The sequence below is a fragment of the Dromiciops gliroides genome, chromosome 1 (genome assembly GCF_019393635.1).
Source record: "Dromiciops gliroides isolate mDroGli1 chromosome 1, mDroGli1.pri, whole genome shotgun sequence".
Lineage (NCBI taxonomy): Eukaryota > Metazoa > Chordata > Mammalia > Microbiotheria > Microbiotheriidae > Dromiciops > Dromiciops gliroides.
Window position 1 is genome coordinate 532,407,196 of NC_057861.1, and position 16,687 is coordinate 532,423,882.

The window sequence follows — 16,687 nt, forward strand, 5'->3', positions numbered from 1 at the left end:
ATTTTCATTGTTTTGCATTGGTTGTTCTCTCCATTTATATTGTCACAGATATTGTGTATATTGTATTTTTGGTTCTGCTTACTTCACTCTGCATCATACCATGTAAATCTTTCCATGCTTCTTTACATTCAACATAACTGCCATTTCTTTCTTTTTGTTTTGGTGGGGCAATGAGGGTCAAGTGACTTGCCCAGGGTCACACAGCTAGTAAGTGTCAAGTGTCTGAGGCCGGATTTGAACTCAAGTCCTCCTGAATCCAGGGCCGGTGCTCTATCCACTGTGCCATCTAGCTGCCCCCATAACTGCTGTTTCTTATAGTACACTGATATGCCATGACATTAATGTAACACAGATTGTTAAGCCACTCCCCAATCTTTGGGCATTTTGTTCCCAGTTCTTTGCTATCACAAAAAGTATTGCTATATTTTGGTGTATAAAGGGATTCTCTTCTTACCAGTGATCTATTTGGCTATGTAAACAACAGTGGAATCTCTGGGTTAAAGGAAATGGGCTGTTGGTTTTTTTTAAACAAGACTGGGTTTCTCTCCATCTCCTCCAGGCTGGCGGTATAGGGGCTTTTTATGGGCCCAATCCCACCACTATTCAAGCATGGGAGCTCCATTTCTGACCCAGGATAATTTGCCCCTCTTCAGACAACTTGGTGGTCTCCTACTCCCAGAAGCTCGCCATATTGATGTTGGACCCCTAATGGTCATAGCCCACTGAAGCTCAAAACTCTTGAGCTCAAGAGATCTGCCAGCCTCAGCCTTCCTGGGTGCCGGGATTACAGGAGCATGCTCCTGTGAGTGGCTTAGCCTTAAAGCATTACTGGAATTCTAAGAGGTAAAGGTGAGGGAAGAGAACATTCCAAGCAGGGGGGATAGTCAATGCAAAGAAATGAAGACTGGTTGTGTGTGGAGGTAGGCCAGTGCAGCTGGATTTTAGATTGTGTATGTGATGGCGGTAGGGGTAAAGGATGAAGCGGGGAGGTATGAAGGGCCCAGGCTATCATGGCAAATAGGAAACTTTATATTTGATTCTAGAGTTAATGAGGAGACACTGAAATTTACTAAAATAGCTGACATGGTCATACGTACTTTAGATAAATCACTTTGGCTGCTGAGTAGAAAGTGAATCTGAGTGGGGAAAGACTTGAGGCAAGGTGAGCAATGAGAAGCTTATCACAGTAGTTCAAACATATGGTGGTAAGGATCTGGAAGAGGCGCTGGTTTGTGTGCACAGAAAAGGGGATCTATACAAAAGATGTTGGGAAGCAAGGTAGAAATAAGATTTGGCAGCAGACTGAGTATGTGGAGTGAGAAGAGTTGAGAATAACACTGAAGGTATGAACATGGTGACTGAGGGGATGGTAGCTATATTCATGACAATAACAGGGGAGTCCAGAAAAGTAGATGAGCTTGTGGAGGAAAGAGAAGAGACAATGAGTTCTCTTTTGGGCATAGTGTGTTTGAGATGCCAGACAATCTTCGACGTTTAGAAAGCAGATGATGATGTAGGACTGGAGCTCAAGAGTGACATGGGCTAGACAGACAGTTCTAGAATTCATCTGCATAGAGATGTTAATTAAACTCTCTGCAACTGATGAGATCACTGTAACACACTGCCTCCCATCAATCGATGAATTAATATTCTTTGGATACAGTTGCTTTGCTATGAATTCACCCAACCATCCACTCCATTTTTCTCTATACTCTCCACAAAGATAACAAGAAAGACTGTCATGTTGAAATCAAAATATACTATGTCTTTGGCACTTCTCTTATATCCCATTATGAAACCAACACTGAGTCAAATTGAGAGAATGTTCTTTCATCTTGCTACACAACAGTCTTCTGCTTCAGGAAGGAGGTACCACTGAATTGATTCTGTTGTTCTCCCCCACTTTGACTGTCTATAGCATTTCCTGCCATCTTGATAGAATTATACACTGTCTCTTGAATTTCTGATAGCTTCATGTGAATGTCCTTTTCTCGTCCCCCAAAGTTTTAAGTTTCTTCAGAGCACAGACTGTATCATTTACTTATTTTGTAATGCCCCAAACTGCATGGCATCTAAGTACTTGATACTTATTACACAGAACTGTAATTAATAGTCACACCCCCACCCCAATCCTAAACTGATTGCAGTATGATGTTCAATCTAACAGAGATAATGCCCCAGTCCCCTTCTGGTGATTATTCACAGATAAGATGGTACATTCACTAGGCATCGTAAAGCATCCTCTGCCACAAGAGAGAATGTTCACTTGCTAGGAAATACAGCTTCATAACTCCCATTTTTCTTCACCCATAGGAGGGATGCATCTTAGGCCCCTTTACCCAAATCTTTGGGGATGCCTATTATTCCTACATTTGGGCTGCTCTCCTGGTCCATGATGAATCTGAGGCCTTCACAGCAGTTGGTTTACAAAACTGTGAACAGGCTGACAGGGTCCAAGGTAGGTACTGAAACAAGGGTGTGAAATTTAGCACCTTCACTGAGCCAGAGGGAACAACTTCACACTTGGAAGTAACAGGAAAAATAATAGCTCTGTGGCTAACAGTAAAGGCTCCTGAGGCCAAGCACATGTGCCTCTGATAAAGTTTCTATAATAAAACAAAAGCATTCACTCAATATGAAATTCTGATTTTTTTAAAAAATCACATTTAATTTTAATTAAACTAATAAGGAGAGTTTGATAATAGCAATGACCCTAACTTTTGAGACTGATATTAAGAAAAAAATTAAAGACAATCATGTCCTTTTTGGTGTACCTTTTAGGTAAAATTATAAGCTTTATAGCAATTCTGTTCTTAAATAAAATCAAAGTGAAAATTTCATACAGTTTACCAACACATTCTTGCAGTGCATTTTCTTTTAGCCCAGAATGGCTAAAGTGGGAAGGATGAGGACCATCTCCAAATAAAAACTGAATTCACTTTTTTTAAACATTAGATTGTAAGATCCTTGAGGGCAAGGACTCTTTTTAAAAATTTGTATCCCTAGTGCTTAGTACAAAGCCTGGCACAAAATAGGCACTTAACATTTACTACTGACTTTTATAGAAACTACCATGTATCTTCCCCAAGTTGTAGGAAAAAAAATATTAACTGTGGGGTCCTATAAGGGTAATGGTGTATACTATGAGACCTATGCCTTTTTTAGGCACAGAGAAAGAGTACTGAGCTTAGGTCAGAATGTCTCTCCCTACAGGAACTAACTGTTCAGCAAGCTTGGAAGCTGGGATCCATCTCCAGATGCATTTCTGGGATCCCAGGGTCTTCTCTAAATCTCAAGTCATCCATTACAGCCCAAAGCAAATGTCCCACCTAGCACTCTTTTGAGACATGACCTAAGCAGGACTAGGAAGCCAAACTTGACTTGTCTCAAAACAAACTACACAGTCACTGTAATTTTCAAATAAAATTTATTTTGTTTAAAAAATAAGAGATTTCTTTACCTGTGAAATCTAAAGATTTTATAGTTTGGAATTTGCTCTATTTTGTGTGTGTGTGTGTGTGTGTGTGTGTGTGTGTGTGTGTGTGTGTGTGTGTGTGTGTGCGCGTGCGCGTGCACATGTGCACATGCCACCTTGGCCTTTATTAAGTCCTTATCTGTCACATGGTTTGCCTTCTTCACGTATGCTTACAGTTATAGCCTGACTTAGACAGGACTTTCAGATAACTCATGTGCACAAACAGGCCCCTGAGCCTGCTCTTGGCCAGTCTCAAGTAATCACTACAGTCCAGGAGCCCTTGAGGTGAGCTACATGCTCACCCTTTGCATATCTTTCAAGGGAAGCTCTTTCTCAGCTTTGGGATATGCCACTTCCTGAGAGGTTAGTAGCAGTCAGCTTCATTTTCTTCCAGGATTCCTACAGTGGCCAGCATATCCTGCAAGAGGGACTGAGGACTCTTCTCAATGTGGTCACTACTCTTAGCTAGTGTCCCTCGAAGTCCCTCCAAATCTACTGACCTCAGGACTTCTAGCACATCATCAGGCTCTTGGCAATCAACTCTGTCTGCAAGCCCACTGGGTTGACCCTGGTCCCTTGCCCTCCACTTCCTCAGAGTTGTTTCCAACCAAGCAGTGTTCTGGGTTCCTAAAGATGCAGTGCAAGTTTCCCCACTCCCCTGTAGGCTGCCATGATGAGCCAGCTTGGCCTTCAGATACAGGAGGATATCACAGGACTTACGTGCCACTGGCCTGTCACAGTCACATAAGGCGCTAAATATAAACTCAAACAGTTTCACACGGCAGAGCATCTGCAGTGATTCAGTAAGCAGGGTAGACTGAGCCACTGAGGACATTTCCACAGCATAGGGGCACTCAGTCCCATGCTGCCCAAGGGTCTGAACAAGAAAGACCAAAGCCAATTCTAATCCTTGAACTCTGACCTCCCAATCTAAGTCACAACTCACAACCTGGAGCACTTTGGTTACAAATTGCTCCTTATCCTTTGACACATCTGTGTGACCTTCCCTCAGCCACTCAGTGAAAACCTGGATCACAGCTCTCCGAGGGAAGCCTTCTGAGTCAGTGGAGAGGATTTCTAGAAGCTCCAAGAACAGGCTTTTCTAGAGAGAGCAAATACAAGGAATGAGAAGGGCAAATGGGACACTGAGGCATGGTACCGAACTGGACAGATGATAGAAGTATACTTTATCTTAATGTTAAACCTCCTTTGTGCTGAACCACTCAGCTTGCTTGAAAGCAGTGAAAATGAACTCTCCTGGGTTAACTCTCGCTGCCAGAATGTACTATCTATTGACAGCTAAGTTAGATAGCAAAATAACTCTAAACAAATGGCATTCCCCTAAGGTGGAGAAGCAAGGTTTCCTTCTGTCTCCTACCTTTTCATCGTTTTTACTCTCGGTGCCAATGGGATTGGAACACAGGCCTCTGCTGGACAACTGCCCCATGGCAGTCACAGCACTTGCTCGGACGTAACTCTCTGGATCTCGGAGGAGATCCTCTGCAAGCTCTGGCACCTCCGAAGAGAGGAGAGCTTGTCTGAATCCAGCCCGCCCTGGAGATATATATCCAGCCACAAAAACAAGGTTTAATGGTCTACGCAGCCACAAGGATTCCAATGCAAACACCTTTCTGTCCTCTTAACTCCAACTGACAGCACCCCCCCACACCCACACCCCTGCCCCCCCAGAAAGCCATGCTGCTCTATCCTGGATCCAACCACGCAAGGCTGGCCAGATACCCACTGAGCAGCTACACACTTCCAAAGGCTGAGCTGGATGGAGTGAAGTATTCAGTCTAGGGCAGCTGCCACACCCTAGGAGGGGTGTGTTTTGACTGGAGACCAGCCTGGTATGCAATACAGGCTTGTCTGGGACCAAATGCACTGTAAGGCAGCCCTCCTCAGACACTGGAAGGTTAAAGTCCCCCTCGACACTTACCTCCCCAGTGTTTCATTAGGTGGGTGAGGAATTCCAGGGCTGAGTCCCTTACCTCCCAGCAAGGGCTACAGAGACGCTTCTGCAGTATTGGGAAGAGATCTGTCCAAAAATGAAAGGAAGGATACAACTTAAGAGTGAGGGCTGGAGCTGCTGGCTCCTGAGCCAATATCCACATCTTCCTCTTTTTAATGCCACTGCATGCATTAGTCTTGAGTGTCCCTAGCCAATCACACTTAATGGAGGTGGGACAAGCCTACCAAAAATCAGTCACTCATTAAGCCACTCAGTAGCTGCGGTTCCTTCTCAGTTTATACCAATAGCAACTGTTTAATTACCTCTAAGGAAATGCTGGGTTTGTGGGCAGAGGTCACTGGAGGTAGAAGTTTTGGACAAACTCAGCAGCCATTTGAGTGTGGCCTGAAATGCCTTCTTCAGAACCTAGAATAGGGCAGAGAATGACTGTAAAAATCAGAGGGAGATGCTGGTCTTCTAGGCCAATCGCTAGTTAATGTTGCTTCTTTAGTATCTGCTACACCATGAGCTTTCTACAACGGCTTAAGGATAGGCTAGGTTCCCTCTCGATAAGGCAGAAGCAGTTGGATGTGAGGTTTAAAACCAAGGAAAGGCAAGGCCAAGAGCTAACACTGATCTTGCTAACAAAAAATGGGGCCACTTTTTTGCACTGGCAGATGGCACTAATGCTTGCCTTCTCACTGAAAACTAGGTGACAACAGAATAGTGCAGGTTGACTAAGTTCTGTTTAACTTATTCCCATAAGTCTAGAACTTACAAACTTCGGTTATCACTTAAGCAATTTGGTTTCCCCATCTGTCAAACGAGGGGGCTGGGCTTTAAGACGAACCATAGGGGTCCCCTTCGAGGCCTAGATCCTATGATACAATTCCTTCTATCTGCTCACGACTGTATGGTGACTCCATACAAGCACAGGCGTGGCAGTCTTATGCAATCCAGAATGTGCTTTTAAGAAGTGATTTCACTGGAAGCAGTTTGTAAGACAAGGTTGTACCATGACCTAAGATGAATTTTCATTAGAATATATTGCTGGGGGGCAGCTAGGTGGCACAGTGGATAAAGCACCGGCCCTGGATTCAGGAATACCTGAGTTCAAATCCGGCCTCAGACACTTGATGCTTACTAGCTGTGTGACCCTGGGCAAGTCACTTAACCCCCATTGCCCAGCCAAAAAAGAGTAAAAAATAAAATAGAAGATATTGCTGAAAATTATCTTTAAATATAACTGGAAAATAATAAAATATTTCTATTAAAAAAAAAAGAAAAAGATATTGCTACCTGTGGCTTTCTTTTCCCTCTATTCCTCCATTCTGTACTTACTGTGGGACTAGAGTCTGGGCTCTTGAGGTACACCAGAAGGATCTCAACTACTCGTCTTACCAATTCACTGGGGCCTACAACAGAGAGATGAGTATGAAACCCAAAAAAGAATAGCTGCTCATGTCTATTACTTAGCATTCTGAAGTTTACACAGTACCTTACACACTGACTCACAGTCTATTAGAGTGAGGAGAAGCCTTCTCCAGCATCTAGTCCAACCTCTTTGTTTTATACAGAACTAAGCTGAGAATCAGTCTCAAGTTACTTGGACAAAGTAAAAAAATGTATTAAGTAATGGACCCCCATAGTGATGCCTCCCAGTTCACATTCCTTCTACTACTACCTCAAACCAAATCAGTATCATCCAGAGACTCTAAATCAAACTGGTAAGTCTTAAGAAGAATATCACTGTCCACACACCAAACTAAACAAAAGCCAATTCTTTAAAAGATTACAAATGGCAGAAAGAGAGCCCAAGAAAAAAACATTTTTTTTAAGGGATTGCCTAGAGTCCACTTTGCAGGGAAGACATAAAAAACTAAACAATTAGGTTTGGACATTATTCACCTAAGATACAGCCTTGTGGAGTTTAATCGACACATTCATCCTTTGTAAGGAAAGAAAAATCTCACTTACTTGACCCTTGAGAAAGGGTCCCCAGGAAATCAAGTGCTGATCGCTGAACTCTGAAGCAACCAATCAAGATCCCACAGAGTCTATCTCCAGTACTGGAGGCTGGGGTGGCCAGACCACTACAGAACTGTAATACTGTCATTACAGCATTGAGCAAGGGGACATGTGGCCAATCTACCAGTAAATGGCTCTGAAAGACAAAGAAGAAAGACTAGATGTGTAAGGTCTAAAATTCTAGCTGTGATGTCTAAAATCTAATGAGTGGTCACCTTAAATTAGAAGCTTTAGCAAGAGTTAAGGCTTTTAAGTATTTATTAAAGTGTATTAGAAGTTAGCAAAGAGAGAGAGAGGGCAGAAAAAGCAACCTTCATCTAGCTATCTAATCAAGCCCCAAATCCAGAACTGAAAGACCTCGCTTCTCTGTGGCTTCTCCCAGAAGCCCCCTGTGAAACAGGAAACAGGGCTGTCCACACACACAGCTCCAAGCTAATTGGCTGGTAACTTTGATAGACAAGACCCACAGGCATTAGACATAACTTCCAGACACCCATCCGACCTTTGAAACCCCAGAAAGGTCACCTCATGCTTTCTTTTCAGGCCAGAGCTCACAATGTCCCTCCCAGCAGGGGGTGTCATTCCAATTCTCACCACCACCCCCCCACCCCCGTGCTTCATGCGAAGAAACATTGTTTCCTCACATAAAGCAGGAACATTACAGATGACAAGTTCCTAGTATGAACACAATGATCCTCAGGGCATTAGGGATGGTTTTCATCATGAGCAAATTCCCTGTGTTTCCATACCAGAGGTTGCAGTTCTTCCAGATGAGCCAGAGTCTGACACAAGAGAGCAGCACATGATGATTTAGAGGAGAGAAGGATATCAGTGATCACAGAATCATTCACAGGTTCATCCAGCAAACCTTGAGAGACAGACAAGAACTGTTTCACAAGGCAATGAAGACTAAAGGAAGAACAACATTCATGAACAAGGAAAAGCCAATGAAAAAGTCACAAAATTCTCTACGCCCTCCTATACTAGTGATGGCCAAACCTGGTAAGAGACCACATTTCAAGAAGCTCCAAGTATACTTCAGACATCATCCCAGCTTGAGAAGCACAAACAGGATGCCAATTATGCATCCTTTTAATAGATGAAGCTAACGACTTCAAAAGCAAGACAAATCAAACTGTCTAAATGTCACACTGAACCCACGGAAGGTCCAAGAAGTAGGACCAGGTGTCCTGCCCCATCAGCTCCACTTACTGTTCAAGAATTTTAAAGTGACCGAGTACACGAGGACCAAAAACCTATCAAATGTTTGAACAATGAGGGCTGCCCATCTTATTAAATGTTCACAAGTGATGCTGATGTCACCTGAGCATTAATGATATGTGATACCAGTACCTTCCCCACTTCCAAACTAGATATTTAGGTTGCTTATTAGAAACTAACGTCTTATTCAATAGTATCTATATTCAAAGACAAATGCTTCAATGACATATCAGAAGCAAGTAGAGAGGCTATATATGTTAGACCTATTACCAGCCCTCACTCCCATTGTTACCTTTACCCAGAGAGCTGATACAGTCTGTAATTAAATCCCCCACATTGCCCTCTTGGGCCCACATGACCTTAATTTTCCCAGTCTCGCCCTGCCAGGGCAACATACCTGGGGATCCAGGAGGCTGAGAGGCAGCTCGCAGAACGCAAGCTAGTGGTTGAAGCAGGATACTAAGAGCCTGAGTTCTTAATGTCTGTGGGCTTTGAAAAAAAAATAATTTTTAAAAATTCTCTTCCTTAAAATTAGATCTGCCTCCCAACAATCCATAGAATTATAAAACTTAAAATAACCTCCAACAGTCATCTTCTGTTTCTTCATTCTGCCTCTAGGAAGGTGAGCACCTAAACTATCATAAGACAGATGAGTATTTGGTCTATTTTTAAAGTCTTTTGGGGGAAGTTGTGAATTCACAACTTCTATTGGTGGCCTATTCACATGTTCGGTCATGCTTAAGAGTCAAAAAACTTTTCCTTAAATTGAATAAAAAATCTTTTGACAAATTTTAAGTCCATCCTCTTCAAAGGGTTCCCAGAAAGAAAGAGATCCATGTCCTTATGATAGCCTTTCATATATCTGAAGATTAAGTTATTCCTTCGCTTTATCATTTCTATGCTAACCACTCAAACTCCTGTTTTCTCTCCACAGAGGGCTTACTTTCCATCCCTTTAGTCATTTCTGGGGCTCTTCTATCAATCCTCTCCAGTCTGAACCTGGCAAAATCAAGGGATAGAATAGGGATAGGGGTTAGATCTGTGACTTCTTTGATATAAGGAATTTCCCAGATGAGGAAAGTCCCTCTACCAGTGCAGGTTAGCACCTTCTCTGCAACTTATGGTCTTAGAGAAATGCCTTAAAGCACAGAGTTTTCATGTCTTGCCCAGGGTTACACAGTCATTGTGTGTCAGAGGTGGGCTCTGAACCCAGGTCTTCCTCAATTCAAGGCTAGCTCTCTAACCACTATGTCACTTTGTTTCTCGGCAAAATCAAGCTGGAAATAACAGATTTTCTAAGCCATTCTGGGAGAGGGGACACTTTGTCATTTTTGCACTCTGGCCTTGTTTCCTTGACTCTGTGTTGTTACTCATACCACTTCCCTGCCTGATCTTCCTCCCTTGCCCACCTACAGCCATGCAGCCTTTCAGACCCCCCTCAAATACCTCTTCCACAAAACATCCTCAGCCCTTACCAACCATGGTGACCTCTCCTCTGAACTCCTGCAATACTTACCTTCATTACCATTTATTTGGTCAGCATGTGACCGCTTTATAATAACTCAAATAACAATCTAATAAAATAACCCAATAAAATGTCTTACATTGTTATTTACATTTTCTTGTCCCAATATCTTATTTTCCAGCTTCTCAAGGGGAAGGTGTGTGTTTTAGACTTCTTGTGGGTAATCAATAAATACCTGACAAATATTTTGATTGATCAAAGGATATAACAACATAAATGAGAATCCATACCAGTCCTTGAGATTCAGAATGCCTAAAGCCAAGGACCCTGCTTGGGTCGGGCTCAGACGGTGCAGGGCCCGTCTTGATGATGTCCATAGATCACACTCCAGATGACTGAACACAGGAGAGCTGAAAAGACAGACAACCAAGGAGGGACAGTAACATCCTGCCCTACGCAGAGATCCCATGAATGCAGAAATGGCACTATCAAGCCCCTATTTTTTGTTGTTGTTGCAGGGCAATGAGGGTTAAGTGACTTGCCTAGAGTCACACAGCTGTAAGCGTCGAGTATCTGAGGCCAGATTTGAACCCAGGTCCTCCTGAATCCAAGGCCAGTGCTCTATCCACTGTGCCACCTAGCTGCCCCAAATCATTCATTTTATTTTTGGGGGTTTTTTGGTGGGTTTTTTGGTGGGGCAATGAGGGTTAAGTGACTTGCCCAGGGTCACACAACAAGTAAGTGTCAAGTGTCTGAGGGTGGATTTGAACTCAGGTCCTCCTGAATCCAGGGCCAGTGCTTTATCCACTGCACCACCTAGCTGCCCCCACCCCTATGTATTTTTATCCCATTTACATCAACAAAACATGCTATCTCTGATACCAGGATCTTTTTTTTTTAAACGTTTCTGATTTAAGCCTTTGATTCCTTTTCCCTATAAAGAGATGTTCTCAGGGTGAGCTCTCTCATCCTGCAGCCTGTCACAAAGCAAATCTACAGGGGATTCTTTAGTAGTGCTTTATCCAGAGTAAAATAATCAGACTCTTTATAACTTTACCGCGCCATACTAAGGAAGAGATCCACCAGTGAATGTGCAGCCAAGAGTGGTTCTTTCTCTAGGAGTGATCCCACAAGTGGATTCATCCGCATCCAAAGGACTTCAGTCCATGAGTCATGGCAACGTCCAAACAATGTAGTCAGTACATTCAATGCCTGTGTGATCTGAGGGACACTCCCTGAGCGAAGGGATTCTTCTATGTGTTGGACAATTAGTCGAGCACACACTGGCCAGTCACAGTCCTGTATACTGAGGGACAGGGAGCTTCTGGAATGCATGGTAAAGCCCAGGATGTGCACAAGCAGCTGACTAGCCGCTGAAGCAACAAACAGGCTGGGATCTCCTTGTAAGGAGAAGATCACATCAATGGCACCTAGTAAAAGTAGAGAGAAGAGAAAGACTATTCAATTACAAAACTACTATTCAAATTTTGTATAGTATACAAATTCGATTCAACAAACTTTAAAAAAAAAATCTACTATGTCTAGAAAGAAATACAAGTTTAGATAATGAAGTGAGAAAAAAGCTTTACTAGGCACCTACTTTGTGTCAGGCCCTGTGCTAAGCACTTTTCAAATATTATCTCATCTGACCTTCACAAAAACCCTGGGAGGTAGGTACTATTATTATCTCCATCTTACAGTTGAGGAAACTGAGGTCACATAGCTAGCTAATATCTCAGGCTATACAGGAACTCAGGTTTTCCTGACTCCCAGTCCAGTCAATGCTCTATCCACTGAGTCACCCAGCTGTCTCATAACATAAAGACCTGCCCTCACTGAGTCTGCAGTCTAAGTATGGGGATATCACATTAAGATAGATAACTATACCAACTCCAGGTAGAAAAATAAGAGACATGATATGAAAATGGGAATTTCCTCAATCAACAGCCACAAATCATCATGCATCTATGATGTAGATAATTCCTACAATGTTGCCTGAGGGACTTGTTTAGGATTATGCAACTGTTAAGTGCCAGAGATGATATCTGAACTGAGATTTTCATGACTTTACACTCAGCACTTCAGCTACAATACTGCTTGCCTCTATGATACTTTAAATACTATGAATAAAAATGAACATGAGAGAGACAGAGTCGATATAACAGAATAGCAGGAAGCACTCAAGTGAACTCTCCCTGAAAACAAAAAGAAATAACAACTACTACTAAAAATACAAGTCCTCCAAATACATCTAGAAAAAGAAACATCTAATCCTGATGAGATATCCTGAAAAAGTCACAGTGAGTCATTTGTCCAGGCTAGGTCAGCATAGGGAGAAACAGAGAGGTCTGCAGACATGGGGGATGGGGTCTGGCTGGGTGTATGCCTACAACATACAGAGCAATCCAGCATTCAGGAAAAGGTAACACATTGGGGCAAAAGTAGGTACAGACCTACAGTGAGATACCACTTGCAAAAAGAAGGAACAAGTGTCAACTGGCAGCTTTGTTGCCCACTACCCAGTTCCAGTTTATAGATCCAGCCAGGAAGGGACTGCAAAGGGGACCTCTACCCTACCTAGGTGGTGTTTCCAATTAGGGAGGTCCCAAGTAAGGAACCAAGAAAGGAGCAGGTTCAAAAACCAGTAGTATCCAGTATGGCTCAGAACTCAGGAGCAGAGTAGCCTCAGTTCTAGCTTCTAGACCAGTGTGAAGTCTGTCCTGTTACCAGGGAAAAGATCCCAGACGAATGGGGAACCTACAATTCTGTTACTCTGAACTAATAGAGCTTTCCAGCTAGCTGATAACAGCTGAGTCCAACAACAGTCTACTGTTGCTCACACCTAGAAAGGGAACCTGCAGAGCTCAGACCAGGGTGGGTAGCAAGCAGTTTACCTAGGATGGGACCACTTTAGCAGCACTGAAAGCTTGCAGGTCACCAGCTTGTCCCTGAGATCTTAGAATAACACGACACTCAACAAGGAGAAAATACAGGACAAAACCAGACCTTCCCTATAGAAGTGTGCTGAGCCCAGCCCTAATATCAAATTCAAAGTCAGGCAGCAAAAGAATGACAAGACAAAACAAAACAAAAGAATCCTAACATAAAATCAATATTATGGTGTTAGGGTCATGCAGACACAAACGCAGAAGAAAATGACTTGAAAATATCTACAAGCAAAGCCTCAAAGTAAAATATAGTTTAGTCATACATTCAACTAAAATTCCTGGAAGAGATGAAGAGTTTTTTAAAGTGTTTAAAAATATCTTTATAAATGAAATGAGAGTGCTTGAGGGAAAAGAAAAAGAAATGAAAGCTATGAAACAAAGTTTGAAAGGGAATTAATAGTAATGCACAAGAGGTATAAAACCTTACTCAACCAACAAACTTCCCAAAAATCTGAATGGCAAAAGTCAAAAGAATGATAAAATAGAAGAAAATGTAAAGAATCTCATAGCAAAAAACAAATTGACCTGGAAAACTGATAGAGGAGAAAAAAATTTAAGAATCATTGGACTACCTGTATACCAAGACCAAAAAAAAAAAAAAAAGAGCTTGGACATCCTATTTCAAGAAAAATTAAAACTGCCCAAATTTCTTAGAACCAAAAGGCAAAGTGGAAATAGAAAGAATCTACTGGTCTTCTTAAAAGAAATCCCCAAATGAAAACTCCTAGGAACATGATAGTCAAAATCCAGGGTTTTCAGGTCAAATTAAAAATACTTTAAGAAGCCAGAAAGAAAGAATTCAAGTACCAAGGAGCCAGAGTGAGGATTATTCATGATTTAATAGCCAGTATTATAAAGGAGAGAAGTTGGAATAAGATATTATAGAAGACTAGACTTATGGTCAAGAATAATTTACTCAGGGGGCAGCTAGGTGGTACAATGGATAAAGCATCGCTCTTGGATTCAGGAGAATCTGAGTTCAAATCTGACCTTAGACACATGACACCTACAAGCTGTGTGACCCTGGGCAAGTCACTTAACCCTCATTGCCCCACCAAAAAAAGAAAAAGAAAAAGAATAATTTACTCAAAAAAACTGAGCAGGGAGAAAAAAAAATGAACCTTAAATGAAATAAAGGACTTCTACATATTCCTGTAAAAAAAAACAGAGCTACAAAAAAACCTTGAAGTTCAAACACAGAAGTGGAAAGATACATAAAAAAGTAAACAGGAATGAAAAATCCCTGAGACTAAACAAGGAGAGATTGCTTACATTCAAATATGGGGAGATGATACATGTGTCCCCTTTTCAACCATAAAATCATCTGGGGTCATGGAAGGTGTCTAATTTGCCAAGGCCTAGGAGTATTTCTTTGATGTATTGATGATCTTAAGAGAAGAATGGGGAAGAGAAATACACTGGGGTGGCAGGGAGAAGGAAGGAAAAATTATTTCACATAACTGAGTAGATACTTATACAAACAAGAACAAGAAGAAAGGCAAAGAGGAGCAGCTGAAACTTCAACTTCACTCCCATCTGAACTTCCCTCCTCAAAGTGAATGAACATGCATGCACATGCGTGCACACGCGCATGTGCATTTCACTCAGAAGAGAAATAGGAGGGAAAGGAGAGAAAGGGAAAGGAGGTATTAGAAGGAGGATAAATTAATGAAGGGATTAGTCCCCTAAGCAAAACAAACTCTAGGGATATACAAAAATATTTATTGTTTGGGTTTTTTTTGAGACCTCAAAAAATGGAAATCTTAGGGGTGCTCATAAACTGAGAAATGGCCGAACAAGTTATGGTATATAAATGTGATGGAATGTTATTGTATACTATGAGAAATGATGAAGGGGATGGTTTCAGACAAGCCCATGAAGACTTATATGAATAGATACTGTTGTTTTTTGTTCTTCATTCTCAAAGAGGATCATAACATTGGGAGGTGATGTCATGACTTGCACTGAATTGGATTTAAGTGAAGGAGGACTGTGCAAAGTCACCAGCCTCATTCTTTCCTCCAGAGTCATCTGGGTCTGATAGTAAGATTTACATCAGGACGACTGGAGATGACCCTGGATGTTTCAAGCAATCTTGGTTAAGTGACTTGCCCAGGGTCACACAGCTAATAAGAGTCACATGTCTGAGGCTGGATTTTGAAAGCATGTCCTTCTGACTCCAGGGCCAGTGCTCTACTCACAGTAACACCCAGCTGCCCCCATAAAACAATACAATGATATCAATATACCAAAGACAACTTTGAAAGAATTAGGAACTCTGATCAGCATTGTGACAAACCACAATTGCAGAGGACCAATTATAAAGCTTGGTACCCACCTCCTGATAAAGATGAAGGACTCAGAGTGTAGAATGAGACATGTCTTTTGGACATGGTCAATACAGAAATGTATTTTGCTTCACTATGTATGTTTGTTAACTGGGGGAGAGCAGGGGGGTGTTTCTCCTTATTCTCAATTGGAAGGGTTGGGAGGGTGAGAAGGCAAATTTTCCTGATTGAAAGAAAATATACAGACACATATAATTTTTTTAAATGGAAAGGTGAGAGTTCAAACAGCAGAAAGCATGATGAGAATTTACAAAATTAAAAAAACAAACAACTGAAATCTACCTTTTGTTTATATAAATCCTGCATTAAGAAGGGGGGGGGGGGCAGCTAGGTGGCGCAGTGGATAGAGCACCGGCCCTGGAGTCAGGAGTACCTGAGTTCAAATCTGGCCTCACTTTAAAAAAAAGGGAGGGGGAGGGGGAACGGAACCAAAATCTTATAAGATTAAGGTACAAGTTCAACATTCTGCACTTTGTAGCTTAAAACCTATAGTGGTTTAGTCTCTTGAAATGTTAAGAGCTGAAAGGGACCTTAGTGATTCTCCAACCCAACTACCTCATTTAAAACTAATTATCGGGGTGGCTAGGTGGTGCAGTGGATAAAGCACCGGCCCTGGATTCAGGAGTACCTGAGTTCAAATCCAGCTTCAGACACTTACTAGCTGTGTGACCCTGGGCAAGATACTTAACCCCCATTACCCTGCAAAACAAAAACAAAAACAAAAACTAATTAGCAAACTCTCATTTTGGTTTAGGAAGTCAGCTATGGCTTTGGCTGAAAAGCCTCTGGATTCAGACGCAGAGATCTGGGCTTAAATCCTGGTTCAAGTTCCTTCACTTCTCTGCGCTTCATTTGCCTCAAATATAAAATATCTGGAATATAGACTTTATTGGGCCACTGGGACGCTCAAAGATATAACAGATATAGAGTTCTTTTGAACCTTAAAATCTGTCAGCTTTGATTATCCTTTTGCACTTCAGTCCTTCAATGGACCATGGGACTTCACCAATGTGGATATTCCTTTCAATAGGGCAGGTCACCGCCCATCTAGTTCTCTTAGATGATCATTGTTATACTATTTCCTGCCATAAGGCACCAATGATATAGTCTACAACCTATTTATGTCTCCCACCCATCTCTCCATTGCTGTATGAACGATGTGAAATTCTGATTTATTTTTTTTTTAGAGATCGTCTTTTATGACAGGATGACATGGAATCACCAGAAGAATTGTTTTGGGGTTTTTTTCAG

At 41.9% G+C, this 16,687-nt stretch overlaps 1 protein-coding gene across 2 annotated transcripts in view; it reads right to left on the reverse strand.

Annotated features, from left to right (window-relative positions):
- Nucleotides 1-298: 298 nt before the first annotated feature.
- Nucleotides 299-16,687, reverse strand: part of BRAT1 (BRCA1 associated ATM activator 1) — a 38,829-nt gene continuing 22,440 nt past the window's right edge. For both annotated transcript variants that reach the window (XM_043977698.1, XM_043977699.1), the window contains 10 exons: nucleotides 11,198-11,570; nucleotides 10,431-10,550; nucleotides 9,073-9,164; nucleotides 8,204-8,322; nucleotides 7,404-7,590; nucleotides 6,768-6,841; nucleotides 5,750-5,852; nucleotides 5,415-5,513; nucleotides 4,854-5,029; nucleotides 299-4,577 (listed from right to left, as the gene is read on the reverse strand). In XM_043977698.1, the coding sequence (XP_043833633.1) occupies nucleotides 3,840-4,577; nucleotides 4,854-5,029; nucleotides 5,415-5,513; nucleotides 5,750-5,852; nucleotides 6,768-6,841; nucleotides 7,404-7,590; nucleotides 8,204-8,322; nucleotides 9,073-9,164; nucleotides 10,431-10,550; nucleotides 11,198-11,570 (2,081 nt within the window). In that variant the 3' untranslated portion in view covers nucleotides 299-3,839. The remainder of the gene's footprint in view (nucleotides 4,578-4,853; nucleotides 5,030-5,414; nucleotides 5,514-5,749; nucleotides 5,853-6,767; nucleotides 6,842-7,403; nucleotides 7,591-8,203; nucleotides 8,323-9,072; nucleotides 9,165-10,430; nucleotides 10,551-11,197; nucleotides 11,571-16,687) is intronic.